At 43.5% G+C, this 23,496-nt stretch overlaps 1 protein-coding gene across 2 annotated transcripts; it reads left to right on the top strand.

The window, feature by feature from the left end:
• Window positions 1-541: 541 nt before the first annotated feature.
• LOC149333481 (sulfotransferase 2A8-like) lies at window positions 542-7,965 on the top strand. 2 transcript variants are annotated; one of them, XM_089556066.1, is made up of 2 exons: window positions 542-588; window positions 6,519-7,965. In XM_089556066.1, the coding sequence occupies exon 2, from the start codon at window positions 6,537-6,539 to the stop codon at window positions 7,479-7,481; it is 945 nt and encodes a 314-aa protein (XP_089412192.1). In that variant the 5' UTR covers window positions 542-588; window positions 6,519-6,536; the 3' UTR covers window positions 7,482-7,965. The 2 variants fall into 2 exon arrangements, with proteins under 2 accessions (XP_089412192.1, XP_089412191.1); XM_089556065.1 differs by lacking the exon at window positions 542-588 and adding an exon at window positions 4,538-4,578.
• The last annotated feature ends 15,531 nt before the right edge of the window (window positions 7,966-23,496 follow it).

Below are 23,496 nucleotides of genomic sequence, written 5' to 3'. Positions count from 1 at the left end.
CCTTCAGTGCTACTGCTCGTGGATAACGTATGAAATAAACATTTAGAAACCTCTTGATTAAGGCACAACTATTACGTTGAGAACCAAGCAAAGCTGTACTTTACCAATTTCTCTCTTTATTAGGTGATATAAATAAAGCGCAACAGCCATGTTTAGCTTCAAAATTGAATTCAAATAAGGAGCCGAATAAGAATTAAGAGCTCATTTTCAAATACAAATTCCTCCTTAGAGATCAGGAGAGTAGCCTACTTTGGAATTGATATCAGCAGCTATGCTGCCGCCATTCATTGAACTTGGGCTGGTGTTTTTGTGTTAGGAGGCGATAAACAAGGACATAAATGTGAAGACGTTGTTTTGGCCCGTTTCTTCTTTCATCTCATTCCTTAGATCTTATCTGAATGGCACCAGTGTTCAACTATGGGCCATTTCTGATAACAGGAGCTTTATTCTGGCTCAGGTGTTGCCCTTGTGCCAAATTCTGCAGAATAAATAGAGGCACCAGCATCAAAATACCTGCCTGCCGACAGAAGTCTTAAAGGAGGCTGCAGTAGTTGCCGGCCACCAACGCCCAAGGGAGCCGCAAAGAAGGTACGCTCTTTGATCGAGACTCAGGTCTCCCCCCAAACACCGTTAAGGAGTGTGGTGCGCTTCCTTCCTGTGGTTCGATACAAAGCTAGCATAAACGGATTTATTTCGTTCAAAACTTGCAGAATTGTGTGGAACCACCCAGGTTACAGCTTGACGTGTGGTGCTGCCTAAAATGAGCAAACGGAAATGATTGGTGGGCAGTTTTTTCTTCTAAACTAGTAAACGCTAATTCAGAAATAATTAGCAGCCACTGTATGTTTCAGCTCTGCCCTTACGACCCAGGCATTATTAATAGCAAGGCAACGCCGAACAATTCAAGCGCTCCCGATATAGGGTGCAGTGCGACACCTTTAGCGTGTCGCTCAATTCTGTGCAGACAGTTTGTAGAAGTAAGGTACGGCATGAAATGTCCATAAAATTGTGAAGGAATTATATCTCTTGTGTCATGTGGTCAGACCATGCAAAGTGTTGGTTTGGTGGGCACTGTCTCTAGACGATTCCTCATAAACCAACTGTTGCATTGAGACCCTATTCCCAAATCTTTATTTCCAGTGACTATGCCACCACTTACATAAACGAAGTCTTACTCTTCGATTAAAAAGTACCCTTTTACAATTGCTACAGATCGTCGTTTAAGGAGACGAAGATTTGATAAGTGACATAATGCATCCAATTATAATGCAAAAGCAGTGGAAGAAATGATCACCATTAGCTCTCCTCCTCAACGCATTCCTGCCCATGTCATAGGGCACTACTGATCCCTTTTTGCGCAAAATGTATCATGGTTAAAAGTTTTTGTCAGAGGCATTGCTGTATAATGCACAGCATGGTCGCGATGTCAGTTTACGTATTAGGCAAAGTACTGACGCTTAATTGTACATTATTACTTCCACCGGGAAGAAGCTTTCGTGCTTCACAGATGCTGGTGAGCTGAAGAGCAGTAAGAATGCAAAGAGTGGGTATTTATTAAATCCTTATCTGGATCCTTATAGAGAATTTTTTCAGGGCGGTCACACATAGATAAACAAAGATGGAAAATGTGGATTTCGGATGCGAAAAAAATATTTATTTGATGCAACAAACCATAAGCTAGGGTAATGCATCCTATCGATGGGCTTTAATAACTTGCAATAGAGAATTGAGTCACCTCTGATACAAGGTCAGAAAAGTATTTACTGCACACAATGTCATTGAATTATTGGATAGCGGAGATAAGCCTTGCTTGGGGAATTGGAAAAAAGAACGTAACGGAAGACGAGAGAAGAGAAGGACAAACACCAGCGCTTTTACAATTTTTTTACAATTCTTTAAACATGTACCAACCAGCCCGTATTTGCCCTCTTCTAGATCAGCCTTGTTTGCTCTAAAAGAAGTTTGTGCAATATTAAGTAGTGCGCTGAAAATCCATTATGAAATTTATCTCAAATTTTATGATGGGGTCGTTGCGGCTTACATGCGCGTTTTGACAGCCTAACTCAAAATACGAAAGCACACGAAATTTTTAAGAGCGTTAACTCTTACTCATCACGTTTAGAGATTTCGTAGGGTATGCTACCACCCTGACATCACAGCGCCATCTGTGGCAGCAACTAGGAATCAGCACATCTCGCATTGAGACTTGTAGCGCCATGTGCAATGGCATTGTAGAAAAACCACTTGCCGCCTGTGGCTTTAGAAACCATCACGTGATGATGATGAGAAACAACTGCGTGTGTGGTAGTTGGTTGTAATATGTACAAGTGAAATGTTTGTGAGCGTGTTTATCACATGGAGAAATAAATGCACAAATTCGTATTTTCATTGGTCTGCCTCCCTTTAATCTCATTCGTATCAATTCTAGTAAACCAAACACCAACGCTCCTTCCTTCAAAATCTTCGAGACGGTGGCGGCCTTTTTGTTGTAATTTTCTTATATGCAATCCAGAATGTTTTCACAGCTCTTTGGATAGTTCTTATACAGCCTAAACAGAAGGGTATTTACTGATGCATATTGCGGATGCTACTTAATAAAGTTACAAATTATTTGAGACAGGCTGTACCCGTTCTCCTCACATATATATAATTTATTCCCCCATGTTTCGGTGTCCTTTTTCACTACTTTATCAAACTTGTAGCGCACAAGTAGCCAGAAAGTAGAAACGGTAACTTCAATTCTATATGCTGAACTTCTCTAATTTCACTTAGTTTGTTTTCGGCATTTCATTATTTATTTATTTATTTATTGTTTCCTCAAGGGTCCACAGGGGACATTACATGAGGTGTGGGCAAACAAAACAGGTAATATAAACACAGATGGTCTCCAATGGCGGTTTTGAATGGAACAGGATTGATGAGGATTATTGCACGCAGAGCAGGTTGCTTAAACTTTCACCAGTCGCTATCTTGACTGCTACATGCAAAACCAACATTACGTTTTAAAAAGAAGTATTCAAGAATATAAGCCCATTCATACCGATCCCCTGCCATGTGATAAATGTCCCGTAGTAAACAGTTCTTTAGTAGCCAGCACTGACCTGTGATTCCTTTGGAAACGGAAGAAGCGGACGCAGGCATATTACTGAAAAAGTCTGTGACAGCGGCCTTGCGAAGCGGCGGGTTCGCCACAGATATGCAGGTTCATGAGAAACGAAGAGGATGACATAACCAGGAGACGGGAATCAAACCACTCTGCAAACAAATATTTCAGGTGGCGCTGGGCTCCTACCGAATATTATTTCTGTATACCACCGCCTTGACCTTACAGAACTGCCTCGAGAGCGACTGTAGTGGTCAAGAAAAGGAGTGCTTGTCAGCCTCCATAAACTGATTGTGACATCATTGTTTGCTTCGGTAGGCAACGAGGACATTTCCCTTTTACTTGTTTTCCTGGTTAGAATGAAATAGCTCTCGCATTGTCGATCCAACAATGTTTGTTTGGCAGCAAAAGATACTATTGTTAAGAAAATCAGACATTCAAATTACATATTATTTCTCATCATTTCATTTAAACTCTTCACGTTATTACTAAACGATGCATTGATAACCGTGTTGCAATTAATTTAGCTTTTTCTAGCCTCAGAGAACCGCGCTAAAGAGTAAGTATTCGCGGAGAGCTTCGGTCTCTCTGTGCCTACGTAGGAGCTGCCCTCTACACCTGGCGCCTAGCCGAGTGTCCTTCAAGACCCCTACTGTGGGAAATAAAGTTTTACCGCCAGCACCATTGAAGAACTGGCAGCGTTACCTGTATTTCGTATGTTGTTCATCTGTCTGATGGCTTCTTACACTACTGCCCCGCCACGATGGCTCAATGATTATGACGTTCGTCTGCGGACCCGAAAGATGCGGGTTATATCCCAGCCGCTGCGGTCGAATTTCGATGGAGGTGAAATTCTAGAGGGCCGTGTACTTTGCGATGTCAGTGCACGTTAAACAACCCCAGGAGGTCGAAATTTCCGAAGCCCTTCACTACGCCAACCCTCACATCCTTAGAAGGTTTAGGATGTTACACCTCGTAAATAGGACAGGATACAGGATGCCATGACGGGTATTTCTAGGCTTGTTGGCTTGCTATCCGGATATGTTTCATTGGCCGTGCAAGCGCTTACACGTCATATGATGCCTTACCTTCTGCATTTATGTACATAACTAACCTGATACATTAAAACCAAGTGCATTATTTCTTGACAGAAATTTTTTGTTACGAAACAATTTCTATATTATAGATAGAAAATTATACTACGTTTAATGTCGCGAGCTCATTACACTAACAACAGGCAGCGATAGGGGACTAGAGATAAGAATGAAGAATTGTTTTCCTTAGCTTAGCATATTATCATTCTTCAAATACACTTTCTACTGCGACTGCTCTTTCCCAAGTGGTAAAAGCCTATAATCAGGAAAACGCCTGATAAGACAGGTGTTATATACCAGGAGGAATATATAAGCAGCTCGAAAAAAATCCCAGCTGCCAAGGAACAAGACCTTGCCGCAAAGGCAACGACTGGACGAGACGTAAGTGCGCCAAAATTCGCTCTGTTCAAGACTGGGAATTCTGCATATTATTGCCGGGTTAACATTCGGATTGGGCTCCTCGCTTCTATATGCATAAAATTTCTTCCCTAAACCCCCTCTGTTTTTGGCATTTTGCGATACATTTTTGAATATATCCCTTTCTCATGCATAGCACGAAATCAGAGAGCGATATACCACTATAGCGGTCAAAGTGCGGTCTGCACTAGGCAAGAAAGCATGGTGCGGTGTATTTCTAATTGCGCATATAACATTGCCTATGTTTGAACAATTAGTCATGTGACAGAATGCGCAGAATTTCCGGGGATTGGCATATTGCCCTTATTTTGTACTTTTTGTTTCTTCATGTTGAAAGCCACCGCATGTGTCTTTATTACAATGTGACGCGAGATGAGACCAGGCTTGTCTCGAATGATTGCACGCAAACGCTACTGCTTCCGCATTTTACGAGGTTGTTGCAGTTGCTTTTCGCCCTTTATCTTGAAGGTTCTTAGCCAGATTGAAATTGATCGTGGGCGAGAGAGGCGGTGAATCTGTTCTTCGACGACTGCCGAGCAAGATTGTTCCTATCGCCGCCGCCGAGTTCTTCAGTTCTTTCCAGGCACAAGACAGCCCAGTAAAGAGTTCGCTTTCAGTGACCCCTCCCTCTCCCCGTCTGTTCACTTCGGCGTTGTCACCACTACATAGCAAAATGTAAACGCTACAAAAATGCCAATAACGGTTGAGCAGCAGTCCCATGTGAGGAAGCCCCCTCAGCAAGTATGCTGTCCGCTCCGCAAAGCCCGAAATTTCCGCAGCTCTGAATGCCTGTACAAGCTGCTCGAGATACGGGTTCATTAGATGGATTCTATGCACCTGTACGTCAGTGCCACTTGGGTCTACGGCAGCGGCGTTGGCCAGAAGTAGGCAGGCGTGATCAGGCACGCCGAGGCACATACGCCACCACGCAGACATCTCTAAAGCAGTCACAATGTCATCTGCGGTAGCGCGGTGGTGGCATTCTCAGACCGTGCCCGGTGTGAACGTTTGAGTGGCGGACCACTGGAGAAGCGGAAGCAGTAGAAAACTTCTGTCACAGGAATTTAACGCAGCTGAGAGGCTGTCGCTTAACCCCGTCGCGCCTGACTGGATACAGTGGCCTCACTGAATTTGTCCGTGGAGTCCCCGTATAAGTCGTAAGAAATATAGGTTACTTTTTCAAATACGGTACGTGCAACTGCGCTCCGAAGTACTTGATTTAATAGGTTTTATGAATGATCTTGATGCTTCTATACCGTAACTGGAAGATTAAAGTAATCCACTCCCGCTTTTCCTCGTACCTGCGCAGTAATACGATTGAGGTGAACCCTGTAATTTGATCACAAGAATCCGGACAAAACAAGAAATGGTTACCAGCGAAGCAGGCCCGCGGCGGACGGGTTTTTGCGGGTTAAACATTTCTTTGCGATGTCATGCTATTATGTGGTGCTTCTTTATTCTTCTGGAACATTGTTTCTTTTAAAAACACAATTTTCTCCTTATGTTGCATGTTATTTCGTAAAATTTGTACATATATTTTATGCACTGCCCCTTCTAAAATTGACAAAAACGGTGGGCTGTAGGCTGGACAGGGTACTTGTGAGCAGCTCGTCTCTCGACGCCTCTTCAATTGCAAAGAAACATTATTATGATATTTCAGATTTGGCAAGTTGCACATGGGCAAATTTTTGCAAAGCGCCTTTCTTTTTGCTAATTTAACGTTTTTTTATTATAAATCTTGCATATGTTGACACTTCCAGACACTTTTGGCTATTCCGAGAAGGCATTAAGAGAGACATACAACAAAAACATTATTCGGCGACAAGATCAAAATTATTAAATGAAGCTGCACTTGCGTTCAGTTACAACCGACTTCTAAGTCGAGCTTTTCTTTTTTGTTACAGCGACAGGTAATCCCCGCCATGAACACGGAAGCTTACAAGAACATCAACGGAGTCCCTTTTCTGGAACTTTTTCCTGACGAAAATGTGCTGTCTGCAATGAAGTACGAGCCTCGAGACAATGACGTGATTCTAGTGACATATCCAAAATGTGGCACAACATGGACAGGATACATTATCTCAAACATCTTAACCAAAGGGAGCCCACCAAAAGACCCAGGAGATTACATGCTTTATGCGCCTTACATCGAATTGCTTGGCGCTGAAGCTGCGATCAGACCAGCCAGAAAAGGACCGTTGATCACGCATCTCCCACTGAAGAACATGGTCTTCTCCAAGGAAGCCAAGTATATATACGTCGCAAGAAATCCGTATGACTGCTGCGTTTCCTTTTACTACTTCCTGAAAGGTATGACTCCCAAGAGCTGCTCAGACGTGAGCTTTGACTCCTTCTTCGAAAATTTTATTGCGGGAAAGGTCGTCTACGGAGACTACTTCGACCACCTTTTAGTTTGGTACAACCTGCGAGATGAGGCAAATGTGTTGTTCCTTACGTATGAACAACTGAAGCAAGACGCTGCAGGCATGGTTCTTAAGATAGCAGAGTTTCTCGGAGAAGAGCATTGTACAGCTTTGAAAGAAGATCGAGGACTTCTTGACAAGGTTTTGGAATCGATCAGTCTAAGGAACATGAAGGTGATCTTCAACTACAGCCCCCTTGAGCGCATCCGAAACTTGATGGAACTGACACCTGAAAAGTCTCTCAAATCTTTTGATGGGTTCAGGAAGAGTACTGCAACGAGAGAAGAAATGCACGAAGGTTCAGGCTACGTGCGGAAGGGGATCATTGGTGACTGGAAGAAGCACTTAACACAGAATCAAGTCACAAGAATGAAACAATGGATAGAAGAAAGGACTGAAGAAACCGACGTCATGGACTTGTGGAGTGACTTGGATCTACCCTAGCACCTTCGAGGATTCGCACATAAGGGCGGTGCATGGCCTTTTACCAGCTGACATACTGGTGTGACTCCGTGTTGTTAGTTTTGGTCTAACGTACTTATAGACTGTACGCTTCTTTCTGTCTTCAGCCCTTAGTGCCTGCTGTATTTTTGCTCGGTTATCCCGTGTAAGTGCGTGCTACCGTGACTGAAGTTATTGGATCATTGTAGTTTGCCCTCTTATAATGAAGCGGCACGAGGTTCCACAAAAGACGTCATGCCTCAGCCAACCCCACATTTTAGAGGAATAAATGTTGAATAAAGACGTTATTTTTGTGCAGTGCTTGTTCGAGTTGCAGAGTTGAAAGGCACTGGCACTACCTTTTTATTTATTTACTTAATTTACTCTGAGGGCCAGGGGCATAACACAAGGGAGTACTATAAATATGCAACAATGAACAAGAAATGCTTTTAAACGTTATAAAATAGTTTCTCGTAATAGTACAATGTTAGCCAAATATTATCTAATCATACACCACAGCGAGACGTTGTATATATAAGATTTTCCTAATCATACATTATTAGCTAAACAGTTTCGATACACTTTGTTATTATTGGCAGAAACAATTTCCGCAGGAAGGTGATTCCGTTCGTAAGATGTAAGCAGGATATATGACTAAAAAAAAAGGTTTTAGTATTACAGCGATCCAGATCAATTTTGTGAGTGGTCAATGCGATAGGAGCAGTAGAGCAGTTCAAAATCAGTTCTCTGTGTACTATGGGATGGCTGGTAAACGAGAAAGTTTATGGCGGGACGCTAAACAAAATTGCTAAAAGCTACTTTTTAAGGTTAATATGCGGGCTGTTCAGTTGTAATTAGAGAGGATAAAGCGAATGGAATAATTTTGAACCTATTCAAGAGAATGGGTTAGATTGGCATGAGCAGGATCTCATACTGATGGCTGGTATCCAAGTTTCTGGTGTATAAGAATCTTCAAAAACAGCAATTTAGGGGAAAATGGAGGACTGGAAAAATTATGGGGGAGATAGTCTAGCATACGATTTGCATTACTGATGATATAACAAATATTACTACTCCAGGATAGATCATTTGTAATATATGCTCCGAGGTACGTCTAAGCGTAAACTGATTACAAAGCAGTATTATGTACGCAATAAATTGTGAGGATGGAACTTGTACGAGATAGGTAAAAACTTTACATTTGTTGGTATTAAGTTATTAAGTTCCATGACCCATGCAAGTATTACACCAGTCTACTATAGCAGTCATTCTCTAAAGGAGTAGCGTCGATAGCATCACTTCGTTAGCGGAAAATAACATAGCCGTTAACAAAAAGATAAATATTAGGAGAAACATTTGAGGAAAGGTCATTAATGTAGATAAGAACAAAATGGCTTAATAACAGATCCTTGTGATACACCATAATCCACATGGGTTAGCGGCGAGTTATGGCCGTTAGCGGCAACCAATCGCGAGCGTTCAGTTGGAAAACATTTAATGCACTTCAGAACGCTGTAGTAAACATTTAACGTTTTTTTGGTAAAGAAAGAGCGAGTGGAAAACGTCGTCGAAGGCTTTAGAAAAATAAAAAAAGTAGTCGCCACGAGATGAACGGTTGAAAAGGTCGTGGAGTTTGTGAGATTGTGCGTGAAGGATATATCTTAGTTACACATGAATATTATTTACGGAAGCCATGTTGAGACCAGGTGCAAAAATGATTTTGATTCAAGGAAGTTAATTAACTGAGAAAAAAGTAAATGTTCTAGCAGCTTGCAGCAAGTGCTGGTGAGGGATGTGGGTCTACAGTCCGCAGGATCAGTTTTATCGGCGGATTTGTGTATTGCGACGACCTTCCCTATTTTCCAAGCAATAGGAAGTCAGGATGTATTTAGCGATTGGTGAAAATATTTTCTTAACATTCCTCAAAATATAAGCTCGTGTAATTTTTAGGACCTGGGCTTTTATTCCATAATAACCGAGAGAACAGTAATTTGGCAACAATGATAATGGGCATCTGATTGAAGTTCTAACAATGTGTGGGAGACGAAAGAAGGTTTTTGGCGCGAGAAAAGTTTTTCATGGCGTAATCGTTAACGACTATCGCACACTCATCCATGTGAACCGGGATATGCGATGAATCTTCAAAAGCAATATAGTCAAAGGTTGACAGGTTAACTGTGCGCTAAAGCTTCCTAGCATTTGTTTTCAGCATTGATGTAAGAGTGTTAGAAAGAAAATTTAATTTTTCATTTTCATCTTTTGATGCTGTTAGGTGAGCTTCAGATACTATTTTCCACGTGGAGCGCCTGGTAAGAGTAGGCGAAAATTTAGCGTTGCTGTGAAGTTTCTTTGTGTTTGGTAGACATGTGTGTACTATACCATGGTGCATTTGCGTATCTTCTAACGCCGTATTGTATGGAATGTGTTTTTCGACAAGTTCATGAATATTCTTTGCAAAATCGAGCATGGCACTATTGCCTGCTCTTTCCAGTAGCTTTAAAAACTAACCTAAGCAGCACGACGGGTAGGGCGCCGCCAATTTTCGCCAGTAGTCGCTGGAATCAGCGCCACTGTAAAGTGTTTAGGTGAATGATGAAAGGGAAATCATGTTTGACATGGCAGAATTAAGACATTAGACCCATTCTGGTATCTGAATCAGAAAATTTTTTCCTGAACTACCAACTTTTTGCAAAAACTTAAGAGCTTCGATTGTAGACGAATAACTTTGCTTGGGCGAACGTTTATGATAACCTAAAATTTGAGCTTGGGATAGTTCATTCATATTTGAAACATTAGTGGGCAGCGCAGAAGAAAAGGCACAGAACCCAGCAGAAACACAGGACGGGCGCTATCAACGGTTTTACTGTGAAGCCACCCTGCACATTATAAACCCATATTAAATAACGTGGCAGTCAGGGAGCCAATTGCGCATGGCAAGAAAGGGAAAAAAAGGGGAAGGAGACAGTACGGTTTTTCCATCCACGCTGCCAAAGTGCGTTGTCCAAAAGAAAATCTCGGCAGGCAATCACTGAACAATCACTAAAAATATCGAAGCAAAGCTAGAGTCAAATTATAAATAAACAAATAAGGCTTATACAAAAGTAGGGAGGCCAGGGAGTAATGCGGCTCAGCAGTAAAAAAATAAACAAGATTGACCTTGATCAAAAACCATTCGAGCGTGCAACAAGCAGTAAAAACAACGAAGCAAAAACCATGTCAAATTCTAAAAAGAGATTTTTTTGGGGGACCAACATATAACGCGGCTAAACACTAAAAAGCGTAAGCAAGAGACAAACCAGGCGCTAAAATTCGCTTAAAGCATCAAAGCAAAAGGCGGAGTCAAACTGGTAGAAGGCCACAATGACGAAACATAAGAAAGGAAGCAAGTGCATTCATGTAAGCATGTGCGACACAGAGGAAACAAACTTTAGATACGATGCAGGAAACCTATTTTATTTTCGTGCAAGAAAGTGAATGTGTGCTTACACATGACTCACCTGCCTTGGCAATGTGATATGCCTCAATCACTTCCTTTTCAATTTCGTTCTTTGCCGTCGCCAGGAACCTGGTGCTTGCTAATAGAGGCTGGCAGGTGTGGTTAGCCTGATTGCAGTGTTTGGAAAGATGTCCTCCGGATCTGTTTATTTCCTTGAGGAAATGCTCCTGAGCCCTCACGTTAAAGCATCGCCCCGTCTGGCATATGTACACCTTCGCACCGGTCAGTGGTACCTCATGTACTACCCTGGTTCAATAGTTTGTGTACCGGTTCGCATGTCTCATTGTGCAGGCTGTTGGAGTTTGTCTGTTTACGACTGCGCATATTTTTGCCAGCTTGCACGGAGCGGAGAGCGCGACCCCAACGTTGTACCTTCCTGCCATCTTTTTTATGTTGGGCGAGATTTTGTGGAGGTAGGGGATGACTGCCACGTGGCTCTTTCCTTTTTCTTTCCTATCCTTCGCCTGCACTTTTAGCATTTGAAGCATAGCCTCGGGCAGATTGGAGATCAAGTATGGTGAGTAGCCGGCTAAGCAGTGGCGCGTTGTACCTGCTTTTCAAATCTGGAGACGGCATGTGCTCGCAGCTCTTGTTCAACGCTGCCTCAAGTGCGCTTGTCCGTATCCACCGTTTAACTAGCTTTTAGTGCGCACTGGCGAAAGGCAGTAGACTTTCCTTCACCGGACATTACAGCACCAGCAAACATGTGCCCACTGGAGTATAGCCGTAAACCTAGGAAATGAATCTTATTGTCAACTGGCATTCCAAAAGTGAAGTTTAGGCCACCGGATGGCGCTGTGAACAGGTCAGGAATGTCGTTAGCTGTTTCGTGTAACCATTCAGCTGCAACATTTTCTGAAATTACCTGGTAGTCACCTACGTATCGGTGGACTTTAATGACGTGTTTGTCCTGCCATGAAGGCATTATTGCAGTTTTGTGTTCATCGCAGCCAGGTAGATACACATAAAGCCGAGGCTACCGAGGAGCCGATACAGAGTCCGGATTTTTAGCAGTAAGTGTGACATTGAATGACACAACGGGGGATGTGAGATAAAATTCAGGCAGCTCCAAAAACCTGTCAGCACTTATGCCAGCTGAATTCTAGAAATCAAAAACTCTAGTACTCTCTATCCTCTGGCGAGCTGCTTTGAAAATGCCTCTGTGTTGAACTAAATAAAACAAGTCTTCGACATGAAGCGAGAATGCAGTAGCAGCCCCAATCAAGCCAACGCGCAGGTCATCAACAAATTCTGCCGAACTCCGAACCTGGTAGGTGTTTATGCCGCTTGTACGTGGCACAAACACTCGGTGGCCTGTAATTTACATATTCCAAGCTTATTATAGCCAACGTCAAACACCCTTTTCCAGGAACCCTTTATTTTTTAATGAACGGCTGTATGTACAGAACTATTTTCCGGATGGCAATGTTCAGGCTTCGTAGTAGAAAAACAATTGTAGTACAGTACATAACTGTTACTACTACTTTCTCGTTATAGGAATTTATCTCGCCATTTATAATTGTAAGCAACACATTTTGCACTGCTTCTTCACTATGGGCTGTGAGAAAAGGTGGGGCCTTTTAGATTATTTTCTTATTTTCAGCCTTTTTCGAATATCGATATACCCAAGGCTACCTAAGAAGAACACAAAGGAAGAAGAGTTCCTGGTACCAGCACTGAAAGCATAGACGCATCTGTTTACAAAGGTAGAAAGTTTAGAATAATACAAGTTCGGGTGAGTTGGTTCCCCATATTATGGGTTGCCGCAGAGCGAAAAGAACCAAGCAAACACAAGTGGGCACGGAGAGCTCTGTTTTTTGGTCCGATACTTCTGTTCGCGCTCAAATTTTTGCTACCCTTATCATGATGCATGAAAAGCAGCCTCAGCTACATAGGACAATTTTAGTGCAAAAATACTCAACTTTGAAGGTTAGTTCACGCAGCTGGATCTTTTTGATGCCTGGTTTGTAGCATCCAGTTAACCCGGCAGGGCGGTGGCTATGTTTGCGATTCCTTGTCTAGAATGAAACGCAGACATGCTCTAACTACGCGTTCTGCGTACCATCCCTGGAAAGGTTTATGGGCCGTCAGTACCTTATCAAGGAACTAGGCAAACAACGCCAGACAAGGCTCCGTCAAGAAAACATTTTTTTTCCATTACCACCAAACATAAACAGCCAGGCGAGAATTCGCAGTAGTCGTCGTTTATGTCATTTTGTTCTTATCTATGACCATCTGACGTAAATTTTAGTTACGGAGGAAGAACTTGTTCACAAGAAATGCATGCATTCTGTTGAGCCTGCTGGAGAATATAAAGGTTTCTTATATACTAGGCCATTTCCGTAAGCAAACAATTGCAGGGCTGGAGTTCAACTCAAGGGCGATACGGCGAAGCCGTCAATGTGATCTTTGGTTGCTTGGGATTCACTGAAGAAGTGGCTAATGAGACGAGGAAGAGGCCAATCTGTACCCAGAGATAATGAATATAAATTTACTATTTTCTCGCAAGCGGTTGTGACCATGGTTTCAACCTAGTTGCGCGTGGACATTATCAACACTCGAGGCGGACTTTGGTGAGATAACAAGCAATCGGTGAAGGAGGTAAAGCCGCGAATTTACAGGCAGAAGTACACGTGTAATGAGTATATACGCGCGCAAGAAGGATTGAATAAATAAAAAAAACTCATTACGTAGCAAAGCGCCTACAATGCAAAAGCTTTTGAGATAAATGCCTGTTTTTCCGTCCATACAGCTGAGTAACACTCTTGCATTCTTACATGTTTTTCATTTCTGAATTAAAACCGTGTGTATATAACGTTTTCAGATTACTTTTTTAAGATTGAAGAACCCGCTCTACCCCCCTGCGTGACTGTCCCAGGACAATGAGCAACAAAGCTAATAAGGCGACTAGCTATAAATCGCAACTTGAAGCCTTAATACGAAATCTCCTGAAAGAATGAACTTGCTTGCTTTTTGACGTCGTAGCAGCGCAACTTTTGGAGGTCAAATTAATAACGTCGAGGGCTTTCTCCACTTTTATTGCATTGTGCATAGTAAGCACAGCTGCTTTTCAGGCTTCACGCTTGAAGAAGCGCACATGATTTCCTTTTCCTACTGCAACACATATGCAAAACTACGTCGCTGCTGCTGCCTCCCTCGGAGAGTGAATGAACTTTGGAGCAGGTTGTAGAATATTAGACAATTTAAGAATAGTCTACGCTTATTTTTTGCAGGTTATTGCGGGAAAACAGCTCTCAATGTTTCTCTATCATATTTATTCGTGATATCAGACAAGTTTTTAAAATGAGCGCAACTGAAACACATGTGCGCTGACATTGAAGCAGGTTCAGAACATCATCATCATCATTATCAACATGATCATCAGCCTGACTACGTCCGCTGCAGGGCAAAGGCCTCTCCCATGCCTCTCCAATTAACCCTGTCCTTCGCCAGCCGCGGCCGAATGCGAACTTGGTTGTTTTGCGTATGAAAAAAAAACTCAGCTTGTCGAAGCAAGCAACCTATGCTCTCTCTACGGAATTTCATATAAGCGGAACATTACGCGCCTCAGATATAAGCCAGAAGCGAAAACACTACAGTGGAGTACTACACGTCATTTCATGGGACGCCCTAATTTTCATCTTTTTAAATCCATATATTCGCCTTCAACACTTTCACCGCATGTTATTCTTGAGTTGCGTGATTCTATGATGGTGGCTTCTTCTCTCTCCAAAGTATGAGGCCTGGCACATAGAGTATAAGATGTAGAATGGGATTTTTAAATCCCATTCTACATCCTGTGCTCCATCTGCCCGGCCTCAAATTTCGGTGAGAGAAAAAGCCTCGTTCAGAGAACCAAGCAAGCAACGAATGCGGTACAGTGAATGAATTGTGAAGGGAACCCCTTCGCCAAGCAGTGAAATCCGACTACACCGCCGACCGCGCCGACCACAAACCGCTTTCGCAGAAGTGAGCGCTTGGGCGTGCAGCGTAATTTATTCCTGGTGTGTCACGTCGAGTCATAGTACATCCGGCTCACAAAGGCGACGGTGGACAGGGCTCCGGTAAGGCTGCCCTCCGCGTATGCTGCTAGACTCCGCTATGTGTAAAGATTGGGAATGAAAATGCCACTCCCTGCTCTGCTCGCTCGCATTTTAGTCACTCCTGGAGAAGGGACCTGGTTATTCTCTAAATGTTGGAATGAAAATAAAATATTGGTTGGCATTAATACTACGCAGCTTATGTTGCGTGCCGTACCCAGTATATAGTTGGTGTCACCAGACAAAGGCAGTTTCCTTACAGGGCAGTGAGGAAGTCGTTTGAAGCGTCTGAAAAGAATAAGAATATTGATGTACAATCAACTTCTGGCAAAGAAAGAAGAAAACTGTGAAATTCATGGCACCAGGTGGAGGGGAGATAAATATTATTTGAAAACAACAGCAAAGTTTCTTGACCCATGTTCAAAGAGATCACACACAAAACACCCTCAGGGCATGAAATTCTGCGCATCTTAAGCAACACAGCCCTCTGAAAGCACAATAATACGTCAGCCTAATATTAATCTCCACATCAAAATTCCTCATCTGTGACAGGCATTGTTACTTCAAGGGGAAACGAGAACCTTCGATACACCGCACAGGGATCGCAGAATCTATTAATTTTCACGCAGAAAACCCTAAACATGTTCGTTTTGCAACGAGGTAACATCATTATTTCATTATTTACAACGTTTTCTAGAGCAGAAAAATAATCGACAAAATCAAGAACGAATTTAACACAGCATGCTTGGTTGACTGGAGAGACCCAGCCTCTTAAATTTATTCAGTACATCATGAGACAAATGTGGGCAGAGACACTTAACGCTGCTTACATGTGAGAAGGGGAAGGAACACCCCATTGCATCAGCGTTTGTCCCCGTACGTTGCCGGAAGTCGTAGTCTTCCACTCGGTTTCTCAGCATCGACACGACCTGGTGCTGGCTACGCCAAGTGCGACTGAGGACAAAAAGATGACTTTGTATCCACCGAGCGCTGATCCCTTGCACATCTGGCAGCATTGGTCCGGTCTTGAGCTTCTCTCCGCCGTCGCTGTGCTTCTTCTGAATCGACAACATTGGGAGACCTGTCCGGGAAGGCCTGGCAGTAGACGTACACGATTCACTGTCCATAGCGCAGTCACACGAAAACGGTCCCCTATAAAAAAATGATGATAAATGATGATGTACAGAGATTTATTGACTACTTGCGTGCCGCGCTGCTTCAATGCTTCTTCCCCTTCGCCCGTTGAATTCGGATGAATTCGGATGCACTCGGATGCATTCTGTTGCGTTCGGGTGCGTCGAGGACGCTATCTTTTATGGGTGCCATCTGGTGTTACCACACATATATAAAGACAGGTGTTCAATAAATGGGCCAAGTAAGGCTTTCAGCTTAAACAAAAACAAGAGTACTAAGTTCTTCAAAATAAAACCAAAGAGTTTTCCCCTTTATTCTTGAAACCCATATATCTGCTAAAATATGCCATGGCGTATGCATAGTAATATTAAAGTTGCACAATCACCATAGCTCCGTGGGGAATAGATGCAATGGACATGGATGGGGAGGGGGTAGATACCGCGCAGAGGTCATGACGCTGCCGCCAGTGCGATGGGCTGCCGTTATCGCGTGTAATATATTTGAGCGCTGGAAAGATTTGGTTATGAACTCCCATTTAGGAGCGCCTTGGTATAATTACGCTCCTGTTGAGTCATCCAAGTTTTACCAACTTTTGAAGCCCATATTTGTTTGTCTGTGAGGTTCGTCAGCCGACGTACCACTCGGGAGTGGGCGCCCTATCAGCAGTGCGTAATCATTGCCTTATTTAGGCCCAAGAGAAGAGCTTTGAATCTTCATCATTACTATTATCATCATCATCAGCCTGACTATGCCCACTGCAGTTCGTAGTCTTTCTAATTAACCCTATCCCGTGCTAGCTGCGGCAACGCATCCCCGCAAACATCTTGATCTCATCCGCACACCTAACTCTCTGCAGCCCCCTCCTACGCTTGCCTTCTCTTGAAATCCACTCCGTTGCCCCAGTTACGATGTGGCCTCTGGTGAGCACTACACCGTGTCAAATTTCCCCCAGGACGCGTTCATCGAAATTTTTTCATCAAATTTATATTCTGTGCTTCTTTTAGCAATGACAATGTGTCTCTTGCGGCGAAATGCAGAACTCCAGCCAAAACAATATGACTTGATGCCTTCACCCACCCTCAAATAAAATTAGACAGTTCATTCCTGGAGAGACCTCCATAACCACCGCTTCAATAGATATGGCAGCGCAGCCCAAGATCAGTGATGCGCGAAGGAAATTGTCATCTTGCACCACATTTTGCTTGCTTTTAAACAGGCGGTGGTGGCGTCATCTGCATCTTGAATCCTGACCTTGTGAAAGCTTATAACACTGCTCTCTTCTCAACAAATGAAGTTTGTTAGATATTGTAATGGGGTAATGCTGCAATCTACTGATACAGTCGAGCCTTTATTGTGCTACTAGCTCCAGCTCTAGAAGTCGCAGTCGTTCACGCCAAAGAGAGTTTTCATTTTTGAAGCGAAAAGCTTCACTAGGCTAGTAAACACCGCGCTTCGCGTGAGACGGAGCCCAGATTTGCTACTTCTGCGCATGCGCAAAAACCGATTGACGTCACGCACGGCGCAGGTGGCCGCCGTCACTTCCGCGCCCGTGACACAAAGAAAAACAAAAAATGCATGATAGAAATAAAATATCAGAAATAAAAAATAAATGAAAGAAAAACAGTGCGCCAGGAAACTCTCATATCTCGCTGGCCACCCGAACGCGCCGTAAGAGAAGGAAAATGAAAAGAAAATTGGTTTTAAGGAAAAGAAATGACGCCTGTCTCTCTCATATCTCGGTGGATACCCGAACCACGCCGTAAGATAGATAGATAGATAGGTAGATCATCATCATCATCATCATCATCAGCCTGACTACACCCACTGCAGGGCAAAGGCCTCTCCCATGTCTCTCCAATTAACCCTGTCCTTTGTCAGTTGCCGCCACTGTATCCCCGCAAACTTCTTAATCTCATCCGCCCACCTAACTTTCTGCCGTCCCCTGCTACGTTTGCTTTCTCTTGGAATCCACTCCGTTACCCTTAAGGACCAGCGGTTATCTTGCCTTCGCATTACATGCCCTGCCCAAGCCCATTTCTTCTTCTTGATTTCAACTAAGATGTCATTAACCCGCGTTTGTTCCCTCACCCACTCCGCCCTCTTCCGATCTCTTAACGTTACACCTATCATTTTCCTTTCCATAGCTCGCTGCGTTGTTCTTAACTTAAGCTGAACCCTCTTTGTTAGCCTCCACGTTTCTGCCCCATAGGTGAGTACCGGTAGGATACAGCTGTTGTATACTTTTCTCTTCAGGGATATTGGTAAGCTACCATTCATGATCTGAGAGAACCTGCCATATGCGCTCCACCCCATTCTTATTCTTCTAGTTATTTCCCTCTCATGATCCGGATCTGCGATCACTACCTGATAGGTAGATAGATATGTTTATTTGAGTGTGCCTCAACAGCCAAGTGGCCTAAACGAGCGTACACTAGGTCAGGTACATCAGAATGATCACTTCAAAACATTTAAAAGCAGGCATGAAAACAGCAACTAGGCAAATATGTCCATGTCAATAAATGTTTTGTTATACAAGATTTGTAAACGAGTCCTTGGACAGATGGCGTGCAAATTGGGACAAAATGTGTCGAAATATTTTGCGGCTTTTGCATGCGGCACACAAAAATTCAGCGACATCAGTAAGGTTCCACAGTTAATGAAACCGCGCACGACTTTTTGCAGAAACTCCATGTCACGTATGCGTCGCCTGTCGCCAAGGGTACACATATTGAGGTCGGCAAAGAGAGAATCATAGTCGTAGAAACGACGGCGACCAAAATATCTATCATAATAGATGCGTATGAACTTACGCTGGACAGTTTCAATTTTCGTGCAATAGGCGACAGATACGCTATTCCAGGCTACTGACGCGAACTCAGGACGCGGTCTCACAAGGGCACAGTACAGAGTGCGTAGACATTCGTGCCATCGAAATTTTTTGTTAGTCTAGAGATATGACCAATATGCCTCAATGCGCGTAACACAATTGAATTTACATGCAGTCTTAAATCAAGCTTTGAATTAACAACACCAAGGTCTCGTACATGGGCCACCCGAGAAATTTGACCCGCCAAAAGTGCGTAATCAAACGTAACTGTGTTGCCTTTCCTAGTTAGAGAGTGGACGGAAGTCTTCTTAATATTTAGTTTTAAGCGATTCATCAAGCACCAATTCTCAACGTTGTTAATGTCAGCTTGCAATTGGCTGCAGTCCTCAATATCTATGATATTATGGAATAATTTAAAATCATCTGCGAAGAGCAAAATTCTCGAGTTCTTGACATGTAATGGCAAATCATTAATAAACACTAAAAACAACAGCGGTCCTAAGTTGGAGTCTTGAGGCACTCCCGAAGATGAGAGAAATTGGTTGGACACACAGCCGGAAAATCGTACCATGTTACGGCGGCTGCCAAGGTAGCTTTTGAGCCACCTGCAGTACATGGGGCAAAGTCCGTATCTTTCCATCTTCATCAGAAGTACCTCATGGGAAACCATATCGAAAGCTTTAGTCATGTCAAAGTAGACTGCATCTACCTGACCACGATTAAATACATGTGGCCCAGTATAATCAAGAAAGCTGCATAAATTCGTTTCCACAGAGCGACCTTTAAAAAAACCGTGCTTCAGAACTGAGATTTTCTGTTGGAAGTATGAGCCCATGCGTTCGTACATAATCATTTCAAAAACTTTCGCAAAAGAACAAATTAGTGACACAGGTCAAAAGTTGTTTACATCACAACCATCGCGAGACTTGAATACAGGAACAACTACTGACAACTTCCAATGACAAGGAAAAACACCAGCTCGCAACGATGAGTGGAACAAATGCGCCAAAACAGGGAACAAATGTCAGCGCATCCTTTGATTATGAAGCTGGGAATTTCATCAATTCCTGTTGAAAGTTTTGGCTTAAGTTTCTGAATCGCCGAAAGAACCTCATGCTCGGTGACAATATCATAAGCTAAACAGTCAGCGCTGTCTTCAAGAGTGATAACAGCAGTTGTTGGTTTGGTTTATGGGGTTTAACGTCCCAAAGCGACTAAAGCTATGAGAGACGCCGTAGTGAAGGGCTCCGGAAATTTCGACCACCTGGGGTTCTTTAACGTGCACTGACATCGCACAGTACACGGGCCTCTAGAATTTCTCCTCCAAAGAAATTCTAGCCGCCGCGGCCGGGATCGAACCCGCGTCTTTTGGGTCAGCAGCCGAGCACCATAACCACTGAGCCACCGCGGCGGCTTTGTCAATGCTTGGTTAGTGTTAATAAGGTTAAGGTTAACAAAACAAGAGCTGAAGTGATCAGCAAAAGCTTGGCACACATCTTGATGTTTAAAACAGATGCCATCGCGCGTCTTTATCCCAGCAGCACTAACCTTATCATTTCTTTCCTTGCGCACAAAATCTCAAAAACTGCTTGGTTCCTTTTTAAAGTTCTGTTCAAAAAGTTTGTGGTAGTCGGCTTCATCAAGTGCAATTAGTTTTTTCACAATTTTTCTGCACAATGAATATCTTTGGTACCAATATTCACTTTCTGATTTCACGTAGAGTTTGTGATACTTAGAGTTTTTCTTCAAGTAATGTCTCAAATCGTGCGAAAACCAGCAAGGAAATCTGCACTTCTTTGATTTACGGCGACGTATACATATTTTCATTATACCTTGTACAATTGATGTAAGTAGCTCAACGCCTGTGTTTACATCCTCAATCTCAAGCAATTCTGACCAGTCGTAGGCCAGAAGATCATTGTACAGCCTAAGGTAATTAACGGCCTTAAGGAAAATGAAATTACATGGAAATTGCTTTTAAGGAAAGCAAATGCCTGTCTCTCATATCTTGGGTGTACACCCGAAAGGAATGCACACCACAGTACATGTCTCTAAAGCAGCCTTCTAAGACAGCACTGTATTCACTACACCCGTGGCTCCTCCTCCGCCTTGCCGCCGCTTTTCGCTTCTAGATATCCAGGATTAACCTTAGCTGAGCCACAGCCAATTTTTTAAAACTTATTTCTACGGCGCCCAAAATACACACGTACCGAAACCAGACCACTTACATTCCGACCCCATCCTTGTAGCACATTCGACGCGATCTTCCCCTGGGCTCTTTCCGGGTCTAAACCTAATTAACTCGCATAATCAACTCCCTTTACTCCTCTGAAATATGAAAATGGGGAGGTGCATTTGAGAAACGCAGCGTAAAACTTTCGGAAGATTTTTATAATTTGACAGCGTAAGTAGGGAGCCCATAAGATCATCAGCGTCTAGTCTATGATAAAAAATACGGTATCTTGTCTATCATCGCTAACTAAATGCTGCACATGCAAGCGTTATTTCCGCAATGAATACGTCTGCCCTCACGATGAACCTTTTAGCACCCGGATGGCGGACAAAGAGGGCGCGCGATTAACGGAAGCTGAGCCGACGCATAACAAAAAGGGGCTTTAGAGCTCCACAAATTATTTCCACGAAACATTGTACTGTTTGTTTATTGATGCTCAAAGCCTCCGGCACACGGCTTTATCACATTAATTCTGACACAAGATGCGCCGAGGTTTATCTCAACTGCACGCAGCCACCAGAAACACCCTTCACTTTGTTCAAGCTTGTTGCAGCTGCTTTAGGCGCCTTATCTCGAAGGTTCCACGCGAGCTTTAAATTGAGCGCGGCCCAGAGCGGTAGGAATCCGGTTCAGCGACCACCGAGCATGCTTGGTGCTTTCGCCACCGCCAGGTTCTTCAGTTGTTTTTGGTGGACTGGTGACCTAACTTTCGACGCCGCTTGCACAGCTTCAAGCCCTTCTTGTACTCCGTTAAAAACTTACCACGTCAAGAAGCCTGCAGGCTTTTCTTCTTCACAATATGATCGACTTCACTGACTGAAGCCAGTTCGGCACTAACATTAAGGGAACCGTAAAACAAATGAAGAAATCGTTTACTGTAAGTAGTGTAGCCTTCGCACAGAGTTAAGACTCAAGATGCTGCGCAGGAATGCCCTGATTCGCGACCGTGAAAATGAAAAAAAAAACGAAAACAAAGGCGAGAAAAAAACTGAAGGGATCAGGCGCTGTCACGTTCGTTTCCCCTCAGCCTCCAGCCTTGCGCAGATGCGTAGAGTTATTTCAGCGGAATGAAAATGCATTCTACATCGAGTCACTAACTAGCCTCCTTTCTGTGCTCCCAATGTGTCCGTTGCGACGCAATCGCTATCGTGTGTTTGTAGGCGTGGTTGCTAGTAATGCCAGATAAGTTCTAAAATAACCTATATCTGGCAATTAGATATAGCGCATCGAACTTTGTTGCTATATTTCGGGTTTCGCTGAGGTAGTTTCGCTACATCGTGCTCATTGTTTGACGTGATTTCGGGCTGCTGCCAGCATTCATATTTTTCAATGCCACCGCCCGCAGCGGTTTGTCGACAGATTGACATTGAATGATCCCCTACGCGTATATGCGTCGATATAATCTTTTGATAAGGCTTCTTGAGCTCACAACACGCCCCTGTGAGCCGATTACACCACTGTGGATCCCTGGGGGATGCTATGCGTGCTCTGCTCTCGATTCTAGTGCTGCTATCCACTTCCCGCGGCTGCCAATTTAGCGCTGTTGTCATTCAGTCCCTGGCGTTTCATGATACCCTCAGCGAGTACCCATGAGGGCTCGGAAGACGATGCAACCTGCTTGCTGAGGAAAGTTCGAAGCATGGGCGGCCATAACAGGATACTACACCGATTGGTATTTGCTGTAGTGCAATATACACCAGACCGAGCGAAATGCGCTACTGGCTACGTGTCACGCGGATAGTCGCATTGGGATCAAAAGTAGAGCAAGCAGGGCGTTTCCCAAGGCTGAAGAGTAGGTGTGATCACCTGGCATATGTGTGTTGCAAGCTTCAAAACCCGCGGCCATCGGCTATATAAACGTGGTTCGCGTAAAAGGAGGAGTGGTGCGGCTTCACAATCGAGGAAACTGCCTGCTCGATGATCTGTGTAATCTTGGTAACGTCGCCTGCAGCTGTAAATTGCGTTTAGTGGCAGGCGTTCATGAAGAAAAAAAAACCGTTACTAGATATTGACGAAGAAATGACCAGAGAAAAAGAGCGATTTGTAGCCTTTTATTACAGCCCTTATAAATCGTATGTTTTTGAAGAAACCTAAACAGGGCACGCCGTGTCATGAAGGCTTCTGTTAACAAGTAGTGTTGTGTGCTCAAAGTTTTTTTCGGTTCAATCATTGCCTTGTGTTTGCGTGAAATTCTACCAGCAGGAATAATTGTCATTCAGTGCAAGGCATTGCCGGTGCTTCATCTTCCAGAGAATGCGCTGCTGCAAATAAAGATTTCATGCAGGTGA

This window comes from Amblyomma mixtum, chromosome 8, assembly GCF_055824585.1.
Source record: "Amblyomma mixtum isolate Tamu chromosome 8, ASM5582458v1, whole genome shotgun sequence".
In the NCBI taxonomy this organism is placed as follows: Eukaryota; Metazoa; Arthropoda; class Arachnida; order Ixodida; family Ixodidae; genus Amblyomma; species Amblyomma mixtum.
Note: the sequence above shows the minus strand (reverse complement) of the source record. Positions and strands in the feature narration are given on the sequence as shown.